The 21,217-nt window shown below is 37.2% G+C and overlaps 1 protein-coding gene and 1 pseudogene across 1 annotated transcript; both read right to left on the bottom strand.

Annotated features, from left to right (window-relative positions):
• Positions 1-2,157: 2,157 nt before the first annotated feature.
• LOC108954982 (rust resistance kinase Lr10-like) lies at positions 2,158-4,413 on the bottom strand. Its single transcript, XM_039299732.1, has 2 exons — positions 4,191-4,413; positions 2,158-3,326 (listed from the first exon to the last, which is right to left on the bottom strand). The coding sequence occupies exons 1-2, from the start codon at positions 4,411-4,413 to the stop codon at positions 2,158-2,160; spliced, it is 1,392 nt and encodes a 463-aa protein (XP_039155666.1).
• A 7,964-nt stretch (positions 4,414-12,377) lies between these two features.
• Positions 12,378-21,217, bottom strand: part of LOC104416486 — a 38,439-nt pseudogene continuing 29,599 nt past the window's right edge.

Here is a 21,217-nt window from a genome sequence, read left to right on the forward strand (position 1 = left end):
GTTAATACCGTAATACATATTTCATACTACGTATGCATGAGACGACCAATAAGAGTGGCAAAAAGTTTGATCTCAACTTTTATGACGTGTGAGACTCTTGAGAAAAAGAGTTCCTCAATTTTTAGTCTCCTCACGACTCTTACTTATTTTCAAGATTTCTATTTAGTGTTTGCTATCTTAGGATGTTGCCAATGGTCATGAGTTTGATTCGATCTAATGGGACATTTCTAGAAAAGCAAGCTGAACTGAAATTGAGAGTTTGAAGGAAAGAGAAGATCGATTTTGGAGAATCACATTGTAGTTTTGTATTCACCGGTTAACCAATTATGACTGTCTTTGTGATAATCATAATTGTGAATACAATATATATATCATTGTTTAAAAGAGATCAAGAGAGATATAAATGTGATCGATCGATCTAGGGAATTGCATACTAAATCTACTCAGGATGTGATGCCCATTATGAGCTGCTATATATTCCTAACAAATGTATAGCAACGAGCTCTCAAAGTATGCTGGTCGCACGGATTATTCACCGGTATGAATGTTAAAGAGAGGAAAAGAGGATTCTGTTCGGCCTATCATGTTAAGTGAGAGTCTATGATGGATTTTTCTCTGATGGGGCTGAGTAGGGCCTGTTCGCCCATGTTGGTTTTGGACCATCATGTGCGAGTGGGAGATGATGGATTTATGAGATGGGCTTAAGGCCCGTTCGCCCATGTTGGGCCTAAAAGCTCGGCCCACGGGAATAAGGCCCGTGAATGGGGGAAGGTATAAAAGGGAGGAGAGAGAGAGAGAGAGAAGGCACCAGTTGGAAAAACAGACGTACGTACGCTTTTCTCCCGCGTGTGTTCTCTCTCTCCAAAAGACAAAAAGAACAGTAAGGCAAACGGCACTGTCTTCCCTTCAATTGACATCATCAGATCAGAATTTCTTCCTCTTCTTAAGCATCGGTGTCTAATCCGTGGCTAACAAGGTACGCTCGAATCCGTGGTGTGCTTTACGATCGGTGATACATGTTTTCCCGGGCTTCGCTTCCGCATTCGTTTTAGGGGTTCGATTTAGTATCGAATCCATTTTTCGGGGATCCGTTATTCCCAACAGTTTGCCCATCAGTGCATTCGACTCGTGGTGCATCAAATCTGAAAAAAGCTAGTAATATGCTATCAATCAATGTATCACTCAATATATCTCTTTATACATATAGACACGGTTTGCCATTTCCAGAGTTGAGAGTTAGCTTTCGGGAGTGGTCTCGAACAATTTCGTATTCTCCAAACCGAGACTCGTTCAGAGTCATTGAAAGCCTTCAATTTTTGACCTTGTACTAGGATGGTCCTTTATGCTTTATCCATTTCTAGATACTTTAAAAACCATTTGAAGCAATCGAAAAGACCTTGCAGAAAATGTTAATTGCTTTTGTACTTGGCGAGACGACCCAAGTTTTAAGCAGCAGCGTGCGCTTTCGCTGCTTTTCTATGTTTTCTTAGTCCTGATGAATGACATTATTTGAATCTCATGGGGAGTACCTCGCCAATTTGGCATCAGTCGGGGTTCTCTATCTGCGATCTCGAGTGAAGTGGATATCGCGGGTTCCTTATCGACATCAATGTCTGGAGGAATATGATACTTGTTTGGAAGAACATAAGGCACCATCTCATGTCTTATCATCAAGTGAACGCATAAATTCTTACTGCATTTGGGGATTGAGCTTTTGTAATACATCACATGCTCTAAAACAACACTACGTGTTCAATTTCCATTCATCATAAAGGCAAAATTGTCGGCCTACTCTGTCTTTCGTCTTTGACATGTGCCAGTCGTTCATCAGTTAGGTCCTAACTCATCCTGTGACATGAGGTCGAAGTCAGAGATTGCTTGAGCATGTAGCAGTTGCAGAGGTGGGTGATCGAGCGGGGTCGAAGGGTGGGGGTGAGAGGTTTAGATGGAAACAAGAGAGATTCACATGAAACAAAAATTAAATGAATGCTTACGGCATTCATTGTCATTTATAAAATATGGACATAATGAGTCTACCGGAAAACACTAGTGCTATATGAAAAACATGTAAAAACTTCACAGATTACATTGTGAATAATGATACATGTTAATAGTACTATTTAAATTTTGCACCTCATTTCTACGATAGGGGAATGATCACACAATACATGATTTTGTATCATTGTCATGGTAAAATTGGTAATTGCCCGAAATTATCGAAGCACTTGACGAAGATGAGACCATTTCAAGTTCTATCTCAGTGTCGACATCATCAATTAGCACCTCTCTTGGATACAAAAGTGGTTTTGGAGGTAGTTGCAGTTTAGCCATATCTCCCTCAAGCATATCTAGGACTTTCCTCATCGACGGCCGATCATTAGGACTCAATTGTATACACCATAATGCAACGATTATCATCTTCCCCGTTGTTTCTCTTTCCTCTTCTTTGACACCTACCATTTCAACCTCATTTTCTTTGCCAAATTGATCATAAACCCACAAAGGAAAGTAAATTTGACTTGAACGCTCTGCACGTGCATTTAGATTTCTCCTTCTACCGGCCATTTCCATCAACATCATCCCAAAACTATAAACATCAGCTTTATAAGAAATGCCACCAATGTCTTTATAGAATAGCTCAGGTGCTATATAACCCAAGGTTCCTCTTGCTGCAGTTAACGATACTATGCTATGATCGGTGGGATAAAATCTTGCAAGTCCAAAGTCAGAAATTTTCGGAGTGAAACTTTGGTCTAGGAGAATGTTGTGTGGCTTGATATCAAAGTGTAGAATTTGCATATCACATCCCCGATGTAGATATTCCATCCCTCTAGCTATGCCAAGAGAGATCTCATACATTTTCTTATAATTAAGAGAATCATCACCATCCTTATTCGAAATGTGTTTATCCAGGGAGCCATTCGGCATGAAATCATAGACTAGAGCTTGTTTGGAATAATCGAAGCAAAAACCAACAAGTTGCACCACATTGACGTGGTGGATCCTTCCAATTGTGGCCACTTCACTAATAAAATCTTGGCCATTAGATTCTGGTTTGTTCAAAATCTTAACTGCAACTTCATTGCCGCTTCTAAGGATTCCTTTGTACACAAAACCATATCCCCCCTCACCTAATTTGCATTTGAAATATTTTGTAATCTTCTTAATATCCGAATAGGAGTACCTTATGGGCAGAAAGTTATTGTGAGCTTGTAAGAATTCTTTGATGTTTGCATCGTTTGCTTGGTGCCTTCTCATCCACTTATAGATTAGAAGTATCAGCACACATAGAGCTCCGAGTATGAATCTTGCTGCGACGTAATTGGCTGCGTTAGAAATTTTCCATAGATTAGCGTAGTGCAACAAAAGAATTTTAAACTTTACCAAAAAAAAAAAAAACAAAAGAATTTTAAACGTAATTTCTTTTATCAGAGTGGTGCTTGAGATCTTCATAGTTGTGAGGAGAAAAGGGCTAGGAAGTCATACCCAAGACAAAGGCAAGGCTCCAGCCCACATATGGCGCAAGATAAGGGCTGATCCCCTTAACATAATCTAAGGTGACCGAAAATGACTGATTAGAATCGATGATCAATCAATGAAGAATTAAATCTATCATTTCAGCATTTAAACATAAAAAATAATTTACTCTCCCAGATAAGTGCTCAGATCGCAGTTTATTCTATTCACTTGGGGAATCCATGTTATCGTAACATGACCATTTCTCTAAAGAAAACACGATTTCGCTTTTGTCTTCTCAAGGAGTACCAAATGATTCATAAGTTCACATCTCACTGCGCCATAATTCTAATTTACAAACATCATCCAGGACGCGTGCAATTTATTCACCCGCATAAGAATAACAGCCATGCAAGGGACACGAGCAACTATTAAATCAACCATTTTCCCCAAACAAATATAAAGTAATAGTGTCAAATCCAGAAAAAAAGGTCCATAAATTGTAAAATTAAAAAAATAAATGCATGCCGAATCTACTAAGAAATCTTATTCAACTTTTCAACTTTGGTGATGTGGCAATTTTTTTTCTATTGTGTTTTTAGAGAAACTAGTGTCTTAATGTGTGGATTGTATTAAAAACACCCAACTAAAACTTGCCACATCACTTGGCAACTAAATTTTGGTCAGATCTCTTAGTAAAGCTAGGATTTAAGAAGAAGAAGAAGAAAGAACACCTTTAAGGGGAAGTCCCTTGGCGAACCGAATGCCACCGCAACCCTCCATTCGGTATCCGAAACTTAAGTAGCGACACCAAAAAATTCTTCCTGACACCCAATAATAGTTCCCATAGAAGAGAGTGAATCCCTCGGCCATCTTGTTGTGGAGGTCCTTGTATGTTAAGCTCCCATTCTGATCCCCTTCCCGCCCCGAGATTTGATCCGATGCGAATGCCGTCATGGTTACGGTGCAGGAGTCCTTGAAATCCCCTGCTTTTAAGTTCTGTACAGCGTATGAATACACCTTCATTTGGGAAAAATAAGGAGGCGTGTCGGCAGAGTATGCTCCCTCAGTACATGGTTTGGTATCGACATATGAAGTAGAAGCAATGGGTTGGGAACACTTCATGAAGGCCACCCGCGGAACTAATCCACTAGCATATATATGATAAGGACTGAAGTCGGAGTACCTCTATGGGTAACGAGGGAGGGACGAGCAATTACCCTTTTGCAGTCCATCGCCAACCACCGTGATATCACCTTCGAAGTAATATTGGTCAAAATAGGAACCGTAATGGATTGACTTCACATAATATCGGCCAGCATATATATATAGAACAGTGCGGTTATTTTCACAAGTTAGCTCATACTGAGAGCTGCCGCAATGTTTTGGATCGCCTTTCAATCGAAAAGGATAACTTATGTTATGGATCTCACCGCAAGATGAAGGGACGCACAAATGATTGTTCTTCGCATCGCAACTCATCCCTAATAGTAGCAGAACATGCGATACGAGAAGTAAAACACGGAGTGTAAATATGGAGCTGAGAGAAATAATCATCTCTTTATCGTTTGGTCTGGTGCAATGGAGGTTTTAGCTCATTTGGTAATGCGAGAGAGGCTAAATAAAGGGTTGGGAGTCCTTTTTTTTTTTTGGTAAAAAGGGTTGGGAGTCGTTGGTCATCGAAATGTCCAAGTCAACCCTAAAACAAAGTCTAGCGAAGAAAGTCTTAAAAAGTATGGCCCAGCTAAAACACGGTCTCGGAATAAGTGATGGATAGCTTTCACATTCATTACAGAGGAAACCTCTCTGCATTTTCCAAATTTGATTTTTCTTGGCAAATTAATTCTCTCTTTATTTTATTAGTATCGTAAAAAAGAATTGGTTTCAATGTTTTGTACCCTAAACTCATTCAAAATCCTTTCAAATACGGCATCCGGCATTCTATTTTATTTTCAAGGCCAATATTTCGTAAATGTTGTTTCGTTAAATTTTGAAGACGAAAAGAAAAAGGATGATGTATTTCATCATATAAGGTTTTTCATTTTTGAGAAAAAAAAATAGTGACCAAGAGAGAGGATCATGTTAATTAACGGGTACATAGATTTTAACTCATGTAATGTGGCTTTCCGCAAATAGAGAAAGAAAATAAGAAGCGGGCGCTTCTTGCTCATGGATGTTGTGAAACTTTATGGAAGAAAGAAAGTAATATGGTAAATTCTCAAATAGCAATGGGACTGACGCACCTCAATTAGAAACTCACTTGCGTCGTTGTGGATCGACACACGCAAAGACTATAGACGCGACATTTGAATTCACAAAGATAATGCGATGTTTACTTATTCACTATGCTTAAATTTTAAAATCACTCTTTTGTAATTGTGCTATAATCATGAATATGACCATCATCTCTTTTCCATAATTGAACCACTTAATGAATGAACAAACTGATCTCAATGAAAAAGACAATACGATAATTTCTCAACCAACGATCAATCGATGCGGGTCTCAATTAGAAATTCACTTGCTTTGCCATTCTTGACATGCGCAAAGATTATAGGTTTAATATTCACATGCACAAAAATAAACTGACACGTACTTATTCACTGTCAATTGAAATATCATTCTTTTGGATTAGTCAATCACTTGCCTATAAAATAATCTCATCTTTTTCTCGCAAAAAATCGAACCGAGCTATTGCAATATCCAATTGAAACATGCCACATCACTCAATAAGTAAATTTTTATACGATCCCTCAGTAGAGCTAACATTTAAGAAAAGGATGAGGATGAAGAAAGAAACAAAGAAAGAACTGGGAAAGTCAGCTTCTGGGAATCATGGTGTCTGCACCTCGCCCTTTGGTATGCGAAACCTAAGTAGCAAAACTCGAAACTTGTTGGTGGCGAGAGTTTATAATAGGAGATAGTGAATCCCTCGACCATCGTGTTGTGGAGGTCCTTATACGGTGAGCTCGCACAATTATACCGATCCTTTTCCCACCTTGGGATATAATGCGGTATTAAAGCCTTTATGGTTCTGGTGTAAGTATCCTTGATGTCCCCTACTCGGAGATCAAACCCATGTACAGTGTATGAGTACACCTTCATTTGGGAAAAAATAGGGGGCATATCGGAAGGATATGCTCCCTCAATACATGGTTCAGTATTGACCTACGAAATAGAAGAAAGGGGCTGTGAGCACTTCATGAAGACCACCAGCACAGCTAACGAACCGTATGGATCATTATCACTAAAGTTGGAGAGCGCCAATGAGTAATAAGGGAGGGATGAGCAATTACTTTTTTGCAGTCCATCGTGAACCACCGCGATTTCACCATTAAATAAATATTTTCTAACATTGGAACAGTAGTAAATAGATTTCACATAATATTGGCTGACATATAGATATAGAACAATGCGACTATTTTCACACACTAACTTATGTTCATAGTGGCCGCATCCTTTTGGGTTGCCTTTCAATTGAAAGTGACAGCATATGTTATGAACCTCGCCGCAAGATGAAGTAGCGCACAAGTGATTCTTCTATGCAGCACAACTCGTCCCCAATAGTAGCAGAACATACAATATGAAAACCAAGGCATTGAACATGTTTGTGGAGCTCAGAGACTTAATCGTCTCTATATCGTTTGATCTAATGCAATAAAAGTTTTGCTAATTGGTAATGCGATGGAGGCCCAGTAATATGAATGAAAAGAGCCTGGAGTCGTCGGTCATACAAATGTCTAAGTCAACCAACAAAGCAAAGTCTAGTGAAGAAAAGGTGGATATTGCGTGGAAATTGCAGTCCTTGCAGTCAAGGTGTCAAAACATGGTGGTGGAATTATTTATGCATAGCTTTCACATTGATTAGAAAAAAAACTTCTCTGCAGTTTTCAGATTGAATCAAAATCTTTTTAAGTGAGGCAATGACATTCTATTTTCTTTTCAAGACTAATATTCCTTCAGTGTCCCTTCGTTAAATTGTGAAGACGAAAAGGAAAAAATATGTCGTATCTCATCATCTAAGCTTTTATTTTTTTGACAAAAAAAAAACATAAATTTGCAACAAAAATAGACTATGAACAAGAATATTAAATTGTATGATGTCACTTTGGGCAAAAGTAAAAGGAAACTAAGAAATAAGTGCTTCTTGGATAGTGTAACAAGTTATGAAAGAAAGAAAGCAATACGATAATTTCTAGCAACGGACCAATGCACCTTGACTAGAACCTCACTTACTCCGTCATCACGCAAAGACTATAGATGCAAATTTCTAAGTCAACCATCAACACAAAGTCTAGCGAAGAAAAAGTGGGTCTCATGTGGAAATTGCAGCCCTTGCAGTCAAGGCAACAAAAACACGGTGTTGGAATTATGTATGGTGTGGTTTTCACGTTGATTAGAAAAGAAATTTCTCTGCAGTTTTCAGATTGAATCAAAATCTTTTCAAGTGAGGCAATGACGTTCTATTTTCTTTTCAAGACTAATATTCCATCAATGTCCCTTCGTTAAATTGTGAAGACGAAAAGGAAAAATATGTCGTATCTCATCATCTAAGCTTTTTATTTTTGACAAAAAAAAAAAAAAACATAAATTTTGCAACAAAAATAGACTATGAACAAGAATATTAAATTGTATGATGTCACTTTAGGCAAAAGTAAAAGGAAACTAAGAAATAAGTGCTTCTTGGATAGTGTAACAAGTTATGAAAGAAAGAAAGCAATACAATAATTTCTAGCAATGGACCAATGCACCTTGACTAGAACCTCACTTACTCCTCCGTCATCACGCAAAGACTATAGATGCAAATTTCCAAGTGAACCATCAACACAAAGTCTAGCGAAGAAAAAGTGGGTCTCATGTGGAAATTGCAGCCCTTGCAGTCAAGGCGACAAAAACACGGTGTTGGAATTATGTATGGTGTGGTTTTCACGTTGATTAGAAAAGAAACTTCTCTGCAGTTTTCAAATTTAACTTTTCTTGGCAAATTGACTCTTTAGGAATCAATTTTAGTTCATTAAGAAAATAATCGATTTGAATGTGATGTACTCTAAATTGAACCAAAATCCTTTCAAGTGAGGTATTGGCATTCAATTTTATTTTCAAAGCCAATATTCCACGAGTGTCAGTTCGATAAATTGTGAAGATGAAAAGGGAAAAAATATCGTATTTCACCGTATCAGCTTTTTCATTACTGACAAAAAAAACAAAATTGGTAACAAAGATAGACTATTAAAGGGAATATTAACTTGTATAACAAAATTAAAAGGAAAGACAAGAGTTAGTGCTTCTTGGATGGTGTAATGCATTATGAAAGAAAGAAAGCAATTTGATAATTTCTAGGGATGGGACTGACGTGCATTGACTAAAACCTCACAAACTTCGTTGTTGCGCAAAGACTTACATGCAATATTCAAGTTCACAAAAATAAAAAATTATGTTTACTTATTCACTATCAACTTCAGTATTACAATCACTCTCCTGTAATTATGTTAGTTCTATGAACAATATTGTCATCTCTTTCCCATAATAGAACCACTTAATAAATGAACCGATTGATTACTGTCGTTCTATCAAATGAAAAAAAAAAAATGTTCCTGTCTGTTTTTGACATCTAAATTTTGCCCTTTTTATTTAGGACTTAGTCGTATAGAAAATTAGGTATTAGTCTCTATAAATAACTAAAAAGTAAAATAAATAATTTTCATTAAAATGCATTGTGTTTTCGTTAAATTGTATTGCATATAGACATTAGGAACATTTGCATTACTAGTATTAAAAAATTTTAAAAATAATTTTAAAAATTAAGATTATAAAAAAAAAATTAACAAAAAATAAAAACGCATTTGGGGGGGCTAGGGCCACCTTTAGCCCGCCCCTCCTTCTTCCCCCTTCCTCTTGTGGCCTAGCTTGCTTCGTTCCTTATATTTCCCAGCACGGCCCACCTTTCTTCTTCCGCGGCCCAGCTCCCTCTTCTTCCTCCTTCCTCCTCCTTCCCTCGCTTGGACGTTAGCTTCAGGACAAAACAGAGAGAGGATCGCTGGCCGAAGGACGCAAGGAGGCGAGGCTGCGCTTGATGTTCGCCCAAGAATGTCGTGCGGTACCATAGCTCGTTTCGCTTCGGGCTCACCTTACGGTCAAACCGAAATGATAGCTGGTGAACTCCTAGACCATCATCATGCTCGGTTTGAACGAGCCGTCCCTTTGTCGAGTTTGAGCATCACTTCACATTTCTCTTTTGAGTAAATGACTTGGGAGTACTGCCATTTTCATTCTTCGTTGATGGCTGCTTGAATATGCTCAAGACTCCTCCCTTTCGTTTCAGGAACACACCCTTTAAATTTCCTCATGGAGTTTCTGCATAAAAATTGATTAGCCACTGGTTTAATAGCATGCGAGTAATGACTAGCCTTTATCTATTTAGATATGGTGGCAGACTTTTGACTAGTTAAGCACTTTGTTCGAATGCCGATTCATTTGTAGAGGTTTATAGAAGAAGATTTTGTTTCCTGTTTTCTAAATTATACGACAGGCATTTCTAATTTGCATTTCTAAAATGTAATATCCTTTCAACTTCCATAGAGAATGATCATGTCATTTCTCGGTGCAACGAGGCAGAAGTTTCTATCGGTATATCACTCCTGTGGCTCGTATATTGCTTTTTTTGACAATCCTCCTAACACTTCACTTGGTGACACCCATTTACATATCGTTTGGCTACATTTTGCTCCTCCTATGTTGGATCATAGGAAGACAACTCTTTGAAAGGACGAGAAGACACGTTTGGTTTCCATTGAAAGTATATGCAATCACCGTGTTTATCTTCTTACACAGCTTGAGCAATTTCTCCACCTTTGAGATGTGGTTGTCGGGTTGATTGATCTTCAGTTTTACTTGGCCTACAACTCAAAAGCTTCCCTATTGCAAAATATTTGGCAGTCTCTTTCAATCTTGATTGTGATGCAGCTTTACAGCTACAAAAGGAGACAGAGCAAGTATATCCAATCTGACGACTCCACACTTAATGGAATTTGGAGTACTTGGATTTATTAAGAGGCTCCTCATTTGGCAGTGTGACAAGATAGTGTGTATAGCAGTGTTCTATGCATCATTGTCACCAATTAGTCTCTTTGGTTTCCTTCATCTGCTTGGTCTTGTCATATGTTCCATTTTACCTAAAGCATCTCGAATCCCGTCAAAGTTATTCCTTCTTTATACAGGAATTCTGGTGATGACAGATTATCTCTTTCAGATGTGGGGTGCCCAGGCAGGAATGTTTCCTGGACTAAGCAACTTTAGTTTAGCCAAGTTCTTGGGTTTTGAGTTATTTCAGTCAGGCTTTTGGTGTGACGGCTGAGCGGTGGTCCTCGGACATGCGCAAGGAAGGGGTCCCTCTCTTCTCTTGTCCCACATCGTCTAGGGAAGGAGTCATGGACTAGCTTATAAGACTTGAGTCCCTACCAAGTCTTCCAAATCACGTAGATCCAAAGTCATTTGGCAAGTAAATGCCAATCAAGATTGCATCGGACTAAACAGCCAATGAGACTTCACAAAGCAATGTAAATAAAACATCTTTTCCGGTGCCAAATTAGGACTAGTCGAGTAGGAAAAGACACCTTTCCCGGAGTAGGAAAAGACACCTTTCCCGGTGCCAAATTAGGTTTGATAGAGTTATTTTACCTGCAATAGACAGGATGATACAATTCATCCCCCGGTGCCAAATTAGGACTCCAGCAATAGAAAATTAGGTTTGATAGAGTTATTTTACCTGCAATAGACAGGATGATACAATTCATCCCCCGGTGCCAAATTAGGACTCCAGCAATAGACGCCAAATTAGGACTAGTAGAGTACGAAAAGGTTTGATAGAGTTATTTTACCTATTTTAGGGCAGTGAAAGATGGATATCAAATCAGGAAATTCTTGATTTTGTTTCCTAATGTTATCTGTAAGCGTTTGGAGATATTCTTTGAAGAGGAGAACAATAAGAGCCGAGAGAGCGAAGCGAGATTTTTATGAGATCATTTTTTATTGTTCTGAGAGTTTTTCAAGTATTTTGAAAGGAAGACAAAAGTGGTGATAGAATTCTTGTTCTCTGATTCAATATGTTGGGTTTAATTTATATTTTTATTTTTTATTCTACTATGTTCTAATTTTCTTTTGTTAGGGCTACGATGTAGCCTAACTGAATTTCATGATTTTTATGTTTTACAATTGATTTTATTCATGTAAGTTATATATTATTGTATTTAATGTTTTTGAGTGACTGGCCACCACTTGAATCATTTGATGAGCATGTTTGAGACTGAGAAGTGATAATATGCAATTATTCATTATAATAAATAACCATGAATTAAATGTGGATAGAGATATACCGCGTTATTTGTGTAGCTTTCGGTGATAAGGTGATTCAAAAGACTCATTGTAAGCCGGGAATATTCATAGTTTTTAATGTATTTATGTTTATTTTAATTTATATAGAGATATAGTGAATTAATAAGCTGAGTAGGTTTGTTATACCTAGAGATATGATAGTAAATTGATTGGGAAATTCCACTATCACATGTTTGATATCGTTCTTGTACCCACAATAATCTGAAATTCATATATAGTGGTTATGGTGAAATCGGATGTTCTAACATATTTATTTGATCGATTTACTGCATTTAATCTACAAATTTCGTTTTTAATTTATTCTTAATTATATTTTGATCTGTTAGATAAATTTAAGAATTAATCTATTTTAGTATTTAATTAGTTTATTAATCATCGATCTCTGTGGGACGATACTTTTTCTCATCATTATATTACTTGTTTGACACGTGCACTTGCGTTTAGAATTTTACAAACAGAAACCTCTAAAGTTAACCTTCCATCGATGAAAAAATTATTATGCTTTGAAAGATTGAAGGATGCATGTTTTCGACTACTGTCTGAGAACTCTGTTTGAGCTGAAGAAGCAACTTTCTTCACCAGCAGTGGTAGAGTGCAACCTTCCACCAGCCCGACCATTATTCAACGGCCGTGCAGCAACAAGAGCCGGATCACCGGTGATCTGGCTTCCATCAATTTGCTGTTCCTACTCAGGGAGACCTTTTGCCTTCCTCTCTTTCCTTCTCTGCCGTTCCTCATCTCTTTCTCTCCTCAGCCAACTCTCAACCGTCCTTTGCAAAGATAGTTGTCATGATAGAACAAACATCTATCCAGACCAAATTAAAAAAAAAAAAAAAAAAAAAAACACGAAACGGTTTTGAAAGGAAAAGTTACCATCAGAGACAGTTTGCTGATCTCCGTGACCTTATCAATCGGCATTGGTAGCTGCAACTTTCCGTGAGCCACATACACCAGAGTAAAAGGAGCGGTAAATTTGCTTTGACAGAGAATATGACATACAAAGTTTTATAGTTTATCCCAGCACTGATGTAGTGCCATCACCTACACCGACATTGATACGCGACATATGACATGCGACATGCAACAAGACACACCGACATGTTATATGTTATATACGTGAGAAATTATCATTTTTATGAAATCAAATTTTATTCAAATCCACAAATACATAAATAATAAAAAATAATTTAGAATGAATTTATACCAAAAACATTAATCATTATTTGTTAATATCATTCATTATTTTAATTTGACAAATTCAACCATATTTTATTTCAATAATCCATAAAATTTGGAGAAAAACAAGAAATCCACAATCTATTATTAAATTTAACATTTAAAAATAAGTAAAAAAAAAAATCCACATTTCATCATCAAAAGGGTTTCCTTTCTCTCTTTTCTTTTTATATTTTATATATTTATATTTTGACCCCTAATTTATTGAAATTTTTTAAAATTTACCTGTGTGTGTCGAATCGCGTGTTGAGACTCCACATTGCATATCAGATTTTCGACACTTGTTAATCACCTGTCGAAGTGTGTAGAAACATGTTAGTGTGTGTCAAACACGTGTCGAGATGTTTGATCAGGATGTTCGACACCGACACAAAGGCTTTAGAAAGTGTCCATGCTTCCCGAGAAAGAGAAACGATGAACTTTAGTGGAGAAGTAGATAAGTACATGCAATATGTGTGGGCCAATCATCTAGGCCATAAAAAATATGGGTGGCGTGGATAATTATCGATCCTGTCTGTTCACATTCCTTTCTGCGAAACTTCAAAAGATCAGCCCTTGCTAACACTTTGAGGTCCACTGTTATCTCATCAAGAAGAAGCACTTACTTCTGGAAGGATGCGATACATAAATACCCAAAAGCCAAAACTTGCAAATGTAAACTACAACTTTCAAATCCAAAAACGTAATAACAGAGCATCATCTTTAAAATAAAGAACAATCGGGCTCTGTGCTTGAATGAATCAAAAGGTACAGGGACCTTGATTGGCTTGAGGACTCGCGTACAGATTTGCACTCGCCTTCTCGGTCCATCAGAAACCTAGTGCATTCTCCAGGATGAATCAACGTCTAGAATCTAGACAATCAAATGACCAAGTCATCTACTTTCTCTTGAATAATAATAATCATGGCATACATACTTTTTTCATAAGCTTTATTAATGTCTAGCATATACATTTGGTATAAGGAAAATTTCAAACAAGAGCTTGAAGTGTAGGTATTTTCTTACCCAAAATAAGCATTGCTTCAAATGAAAGCTTGAAGTGATTAACACAGTCTCAAATAAGGGCTTCAAGTAATAATGTAGTCACAATTAAGGATTTGACAAGGCAGGTGCATCTCACATGCCATAATGATAGAGGTATTTTCGTCCACATGCTTTTTTTTTTTCTTTATTCATCTTCTTCCTTCATCATCTCTTCGGTTTTTTTTTTTTTTTTCCTGCTTTCACTTGGTGCTTAACTTTTTCCTAAAATGAAAGAAAAATGAAAATCAAACCAACTATATTTGCAAGAGAAGGCAATCACGTACAAAGCCTCCCCGAATCCGTCAAGAAGAACCTAGTCAGTCCTCCCGTGGAACCGGAAGCCCCAGTTTGCCAGTGAAAACCCATGAGTCGTTCATCATCAGCTCCATCACGTTTCCGCGGAGAATGTACCGGAGCGGCGGCGAGCAGTCGATGCTTTAGGTGGTGAGCTAGGGAAGGCAATAGGAAGGACTCATGTGTGAGTGTGCACGTGAGGAAGAGCGATCCTCATCGAGAGGAGGCCATAAACATCTTTTACAGAATTTTCCCACCTCCCACAAACATCCCATCCTATATAAACAAACAATTCTCCTTCACCTCTTTAATTTTGAGCGAATTTCGGGTCCATACATTTATTTTTTTTGGTTTGGTTGTAAGCACAATGGGACGTAATTCTTTGTCTCCATTCCAATCCATCTTTGACTCGAAATGGTTGAGAATTTCAATTTTTGCTTCTCTCGGTTCATATTGATCTTTGGTTGTAAGCACAAAGGGACAATCATTTTTGACTTATTGATAATTCTTCCTTCTGCTACTATTCAGTCAAGACTCTTTTTACTAGTTGATTTGAACTAACTTGGATATCGATTCTACTTTGTGCTTTTGTTCAAGGCGAAGGAGTTTCGTTCAGCATGCTAAGGAAGAAGAAAAGGAGGGAAAGAAAGAAGATGAATTGGAGAGTCAGCTGTAGGAAGAAGAAAGAAGAAGAATAGAGAATGAATAAAGAAAAAAAATCCTTGGACTAAAATGCCCTTAATAGTAACTTGAAAAGTGCTTGTGAGATGCGAGTGCTCACTGAGGCCTTTATTTGAAATTATGTTGATCATTTCAAGTCCTTATTTTAAAAAATATTTACTTCAAGCCCTAAATGATCATATTTCAGATCCTTACTTGAAGTTTTCCCCTTTGTATATACTTCAAAATTCAGCATTTTTCTTTTTGTGAAAAAAAAAAAGGCGGTCTCAAATCATTTTCTGTCCTGAAAGTTATCGTTTCACCTTGATTAGCTCAGCTCTTCTTTGTGGATCTATTCCTGCCACCCCAAAAATCATTTTCTCAACAGAGACATCCATCTGTTTAGGAACTTCAATGCCCGCAAAAGCAACGTCTCGTCTCCACTGTGGAAGGAAAAGGGCAAGAAAGGAAACAAGGAACAATTATATCGGGAATTGTATAGCTTACCGGAGAAGGAAGATAATCCCAACAGACTTAATCTCTACCTTAATCACCAATAGCAGAATACAACTCATCATAAAAAGCAGAAGATAACATATATCAGAATCGAAATCAACAACTTTTCAGAGTCACCATCAATGCAAACGTAGCATCACAACGAAGTGTACGGTCCGACAATGAGATCGGGACAAAAGAGAACTCACCTCTCCTCCAAGGTAACAGAGATCCCCAGAAGATGTCAATGCGGTGTCATAGAATGCCAATCCTGTAAGGCTCCACCATATGCTTCCCTCCTAATAATCTTCAATGTAGTAGTCTTACCTGTTACAAGCATCGCCCGATGACGAGCAAAGCCGTAAGGAATTCACATAAATGACTAAAAGCATATCCCCCAATTCAGGACTACAAGCATTGCTTCAAAGGAGAATGTCATGTGGTTCTTTGGACTCTTTACATTACTATTCTCGAATGAGAAAACTGCAAGTGCCCATGATTTAATTTTGCCAAAATATACACTCTCTCCGAATCACCATTTCAAAAACATCGCCCCAATCTTCCAATGTCCCAATGGATATCGACAATATTTCGCATGAGAAATCATTCATTCCACTCTCTTTAAAAATAAACCCGACTTTCTCTTGAAATCAAATCACTATCTCCAGCTACTGAAATCCAAATACTTCAACCACCAAACTCAAATTCTATGTGATAAAGCAGCTTCACCAACAAGCCAATTCAACAAGGTAACCAAGATCCACGCCTTTTAACATGATGAGATCGCCATGTACTTGTCCACTACTAGATACAGAGACACCCAGAACAACATTTTGGCAGAAGACGACGTGGTTTGAGCTGAGAAGAACTGTGCCGTTGGACTCGATAAGAAGATAGCGATCGCCGGAATCGAGCGTGAGCGACAAGTCGTCGATAAGGGTTCGGACCCGGGTGGAGGATGGCCGTTGATCCCCGGGTTCGTGAAACTGAGGCCGTTGATTTCCACGCTCGGCGCCATTCTCTCCTCTGTCACAACCACCTCCGCCAGGGTCGGCGTCTTGATGGAGTTAGGTGTGTCGGAGCAGAGGTGACGTGGCACAGGGTCGGTCACCAGTCAGAAAAATAAATGAAATATGTTGGCGGCTTACGTGGCACAGTGTCGGTCACTAATAAAAAATTATAGCTAGAGGGACCAGAGTCAAAGAACGATTTTCATTCATGAATTCTAAAAAAATCGAGTTATTCCGAGTGAAAAAAGCATCATTAAACCCTTAGAAATTGAATCCATTAAACGATTAAGAAAAAAAAATTGCTGCTTATGTGGCATGAGGTCAATCACTAATAAAAAATGATAGCTAAAGAGACCAAGGTTATAGATCGATTTCGATTTACAAATTCCAAGAGTTATAGTAAACTTTGGCTTGAGTAAAGTTGGAAAATAAAGAGTTCTGACATGGCAAAGGGTTAAATGCCAAAATGGTGCCCCACAATACATTTATTCCAAATTCTTCTAACAAAATTTTTAAATCAATATTCCTTACTCAAATCTACCCTTCGTTAGATTTATGTTCGATTTCCCATTAAAATGTAGACATGTTGTTTACTTAGAGAAGATTAAGATGCTTCATTTGCTAATGACGAGTATACACCAGCTATTCAAGCACTAAATCAGAAATGTAATATGCTTCATTTGGAATTACCAATGAATTTGTATAGTGACATCCAGATTCACTAAATATTCCAAGTATAGATATATGCAGCTATAGATTTAAAAACACTTTCTCTCCGTACACTATGTTGCTATAGTAAGTGTCCTTCACATTTGTCATCTTCATGCTTGAATAGGTAAAAATATGTATGATGAGTATACACTACCTATTCAAGCGCTCAATGAAAAATGTAAAATGCTTCATTTGGAATTACCAACGAATTTGCATAGTGACATCAGGATTCAATAAATATTCCAAGTATAGATATATGTCGATATAGATTCAAAAAGACTTTCAATCCATACACTATATTGCTATAGTAAGTGCCCTTCACATTTGTCATCTTAGTCCTTGAATAGGTAAAAATATGTATGATCAGTATACACCAGCTATTCAAGCACTAAATGAGAAATGGAAGATTGCTTCATTTGGAATTACCAATGAATTTGCATAGTGACATCAAGATTCACTAAATATTCCAAGTATAGATATATGTAGATATAGATTTAAAAAGACTCTTTCTCCATACACTATATTGCTATAGTAAGTGCCCTTCACATTTGTCACATAAGTGCTTTAATAGGTAAAATATACTCTTCATACATGTTTGGGTGGCACTATTTCCGCTCCCTATATGATTAAATTCGCCACGTTGACACAAATAAGATAAAATAGCCCCAATCATTCAATTCAAAGACTTCTTTTCTCTTCTTCTTTTCCTAATTGAATATAGGATCTAGTTGTCATAATTAATCATTTCAAAGTTTTTGTTTTTAAGTGTATTAAAGAACTTTTTAGTGTACTATTAAATATCCCCGTGTAAAAGTACCTCACCAATTGTAAGAAAAAAGATAAATTCTTTGATATATTAAAAAACTTAAAAATCTCTTTTTCATCATTGCTCTTAGAATAACTTATCTATTCTTTGTCTCTCTTGTATCAAAAGCTCACTTTCTAGGTGAACTTTTTTTATTTTTTAATTTCTTTATTCTAAAATATGTATATCAAGTCTCTTTACTAACTATGCTAAAGAATTTATCTTTTTCCTTACCATTGGCAAGATATTTTCATACAAAGCATGTGAGAGTTTTACTAATATTTGGGAACAAACAACGTAGAAAAGAACTAAGTTTCTTGGAAATTTTTCTTTTCGACAAAATTGATTTTTATGGAAGTAAAATCTAACAATATATACATGGTAATTTTATCTTTTTGGTAACTAAAGCCTACATAATTTCATTAAAACTAAAAAGTTTGGGGCCACCGCTTTAAACTGCAATGATGATTAAGGGCAATTTTATCTTTTTGGTAAATTGGGTGTATTTACTTATATAAGATATAGAAATAGCATCATCCCATATTACCAAATGAAGCCACCTCATTCCTCCTTAAATTGATTGGTCCACCGTGCCTCTTTATGCATTTTCCAAAAGAGAATACAAAGGGTACAAACATGACCACGTCCCTTACACCTTTTGTGGTATTCATGACCATTGCTGTCCTCTCGCAAGCTTGCTCGGGAGATTTTTGGATAGCTGGAAAAGTCCGTGTCCAAATCTTAAACAACTTACCTGGAGGAGTAACACTAACTGTTCATTGCCAATCCAAGGACGATGATCTCGGCTTTCATCAGATCCCTCCTAATGGCATGTGGGAATTTCGTTTCAAGCCCAATTTTTGGGGAAACACCCTCTTCTTTTGCAGCTTCCAATGGCCTAATCAGTTTCACCATCATGATGTTTTTGTAGAGGATAGAGATGTAGTACGTTGTCAAGGTTTGTGTCAGTGGCATGTAAAACCTCTTGGTCCGTGTCTTAACGATTTTATTTGTGACATATGGGACTCCTAAAATTTCTTGGGAATTGTGTGCCTATACCAGTTTTTAACAATCTGATATTTGGCTATGAATAAGATGCTATAAGCTCCCCATGAAATTAAAATAGTTGGTGGATATCTTTCATTGTGTTGATGTGTGAAGATATCCTTCACTTTTTAACACTTAACAAGCATATATGCATAATTGATCACTGTTGCGACCTACCCCTTAAGAGGAAGTAGGTTTAGAAGTGTTGTCAAATTCAAGCTGATGGCCTTCAATTGACTCACGTTTTCCTAAACTCATACCTTGTGTGACATTGGACATTCAATTTTTATTTAATTAATCCTATGTGAATTTTAGATAAGGAGTCGTCACTAACCTATTTAGGTCGACTAGAAACCTAGTGAGATACGGGAGAATATCTCATTTCATGCGCAATCAGAGATTTTGGAACGGGGACTTGATTACATTAAGCCTAAAACTAATGCGTACATATCTTGACTATGTACTAACTAATGCCATAGTAACCTATCGAAGATTTTAGATTTTACCATAATCATTATGAAAAAAATAACACTCAAGATATTTAAATGCGCAATTAAGCATAATTAAAGTAACACACAAACAACCTAATATTGCACCTACAAGAAAATGACAATCCAAAAATCCATATCGGAAAGTCCTAGAGACTTGTTCAATTTCCAATTTTAATTTTTTAAAAGGATTTTCTAAGCTTTAAGAGAAAAACTATTCTAAGAACTAGTAAAATTTGTGAGGAATTCCAACTTTTCTGAAATTTTTTATTATTTTTATTGTTTTACATTTTTATGTTTTTATGATTTTCCTGGATTCTTTGAATTTTTTTTTTTTTTAGAACTTTTAATATATTTTTCTTTTTAAATATTTTTTATGATTTATTATTATTATTATATTCGGGAAAGGGTGTTCGGGCTGGATTTACGTGGTCCGACTTACTGACATGATCCGCCGACCCGGCTTCGACCCGCCTCAGAATGAAACAGAATTTTATATTCTTATTATTTTTATTGATATTTTTATTCTATTGTTTTTTATTTAGTTCCTTCTCTTTTTCTTTGATTTTTGTTTCTTCACCCTTCTGCATATCTCCTTCACGACGACTTCTCTGCTCCCTCTTCGCCGAACCCGTTCCTCCAATGCATAATCACCAGAACTCCGTTCGATTTTGATACCAGTCCCAAACAAACCTTCGCTTACGATCGTCTAAACACCACCATCGGCCAATATTCCGGCTGTCACCGGACCATCTTCGGCAACTACCTCTCCTTGCCGAAATAAGTTCATTCATGGCCGGCCATCGATTTCCGGCCACCAAACACCATCATCAACTAATATTTCTCAAGTCATACGATACATAATCATGCGCATATCACCAAAAGGGAAATAGGAAGCTAACGTGATGGGACTTTGTCCTGAAGCTATTGCTGGAAAAGGAAAGATGCTTTCGGTTCAAAGATTTGTCTCCGGCCGTCGACAAACGTCAGGAAATATGCCATGACACCAAGCAAAAACGCAGCGTCAAGATTCAATTCAGCAATCAATAAAGTAGTTGCCAATCCATCCTAGGTCTGAGCATTGTCAAATGACCGATTATGCAAAATCAAATCGCACACTTCCCATAAGCAAATTATCGAACTAGCGGTGCGTATCTTGAATGCAAGCCTCGGATACGAATTTAATGCAATTTTTCTGGTCTGGGCACGTCATATCAACTTCAAAATCGGCCCAAATCGTCACAAAGCAGTTTCAATCTCAAGTGATGTTCTCACAAACTCATGGATTAAATTCAACCTTCGAAGCTTATAAAAAAAAGAAGAAGAAAAAACTGTGGCAAAACAGAAAGAAACTTGCCCGATTAGCGTGCGAAAAGTGAGGCCTCAAGTGTTGATTATACCAACTGCGGAAGCTTCAACGATCGCTGATCAGCGAGATGCTTCGATGTTAGATGTTTCACTAGATTTAAACAAAAAGAACAATCGGGCTCTGTGCTTGAACGAATCAAAAGGTACAGGGACCTTGATTGGCTTGAGGACTCGCGTACAGATTTGCACTCGCCTTCTCGGTTCATCAGAAACCTAGTGCATTCTCCAGGAT

Source organism: Eucalyptus grandis, chromosome 8 (assembly GCF_016545825.1).
Source record: "Eucalyptus grandis isolate ANBG69807.140 chromosome 8, ASM1654582v1, whole genome shotgun sequence".
In the NCBI taxonomy this organism is placed as follows: domain Eukaryota; kingdom Viridiplantae; phylum Streptophyta; class Magnoliopsida; order Myrtales; family Myrtaceae; genus Eucalyptus; species Eucalyptus grandis.

What these genes read in the sequence shown, in the direction of transcription:
- LOC108954982 (XM_039299732.1), bottom strand. Translation starts at nt 4,413, where the DNA reads ATGACGGCATTCGCATCGGATCAAATCTCGGGGCGGGAAGGGGATCAG. An exon ending in CAAGGGACTTCCCCTTAAAG is followed by an intron (nt 3,327 to 4,190) that starts GTGTTCTTTCTT and finishes TTTCTAACGCAG; the next exon opens with CCAATTACGTCGCAGCAAGA.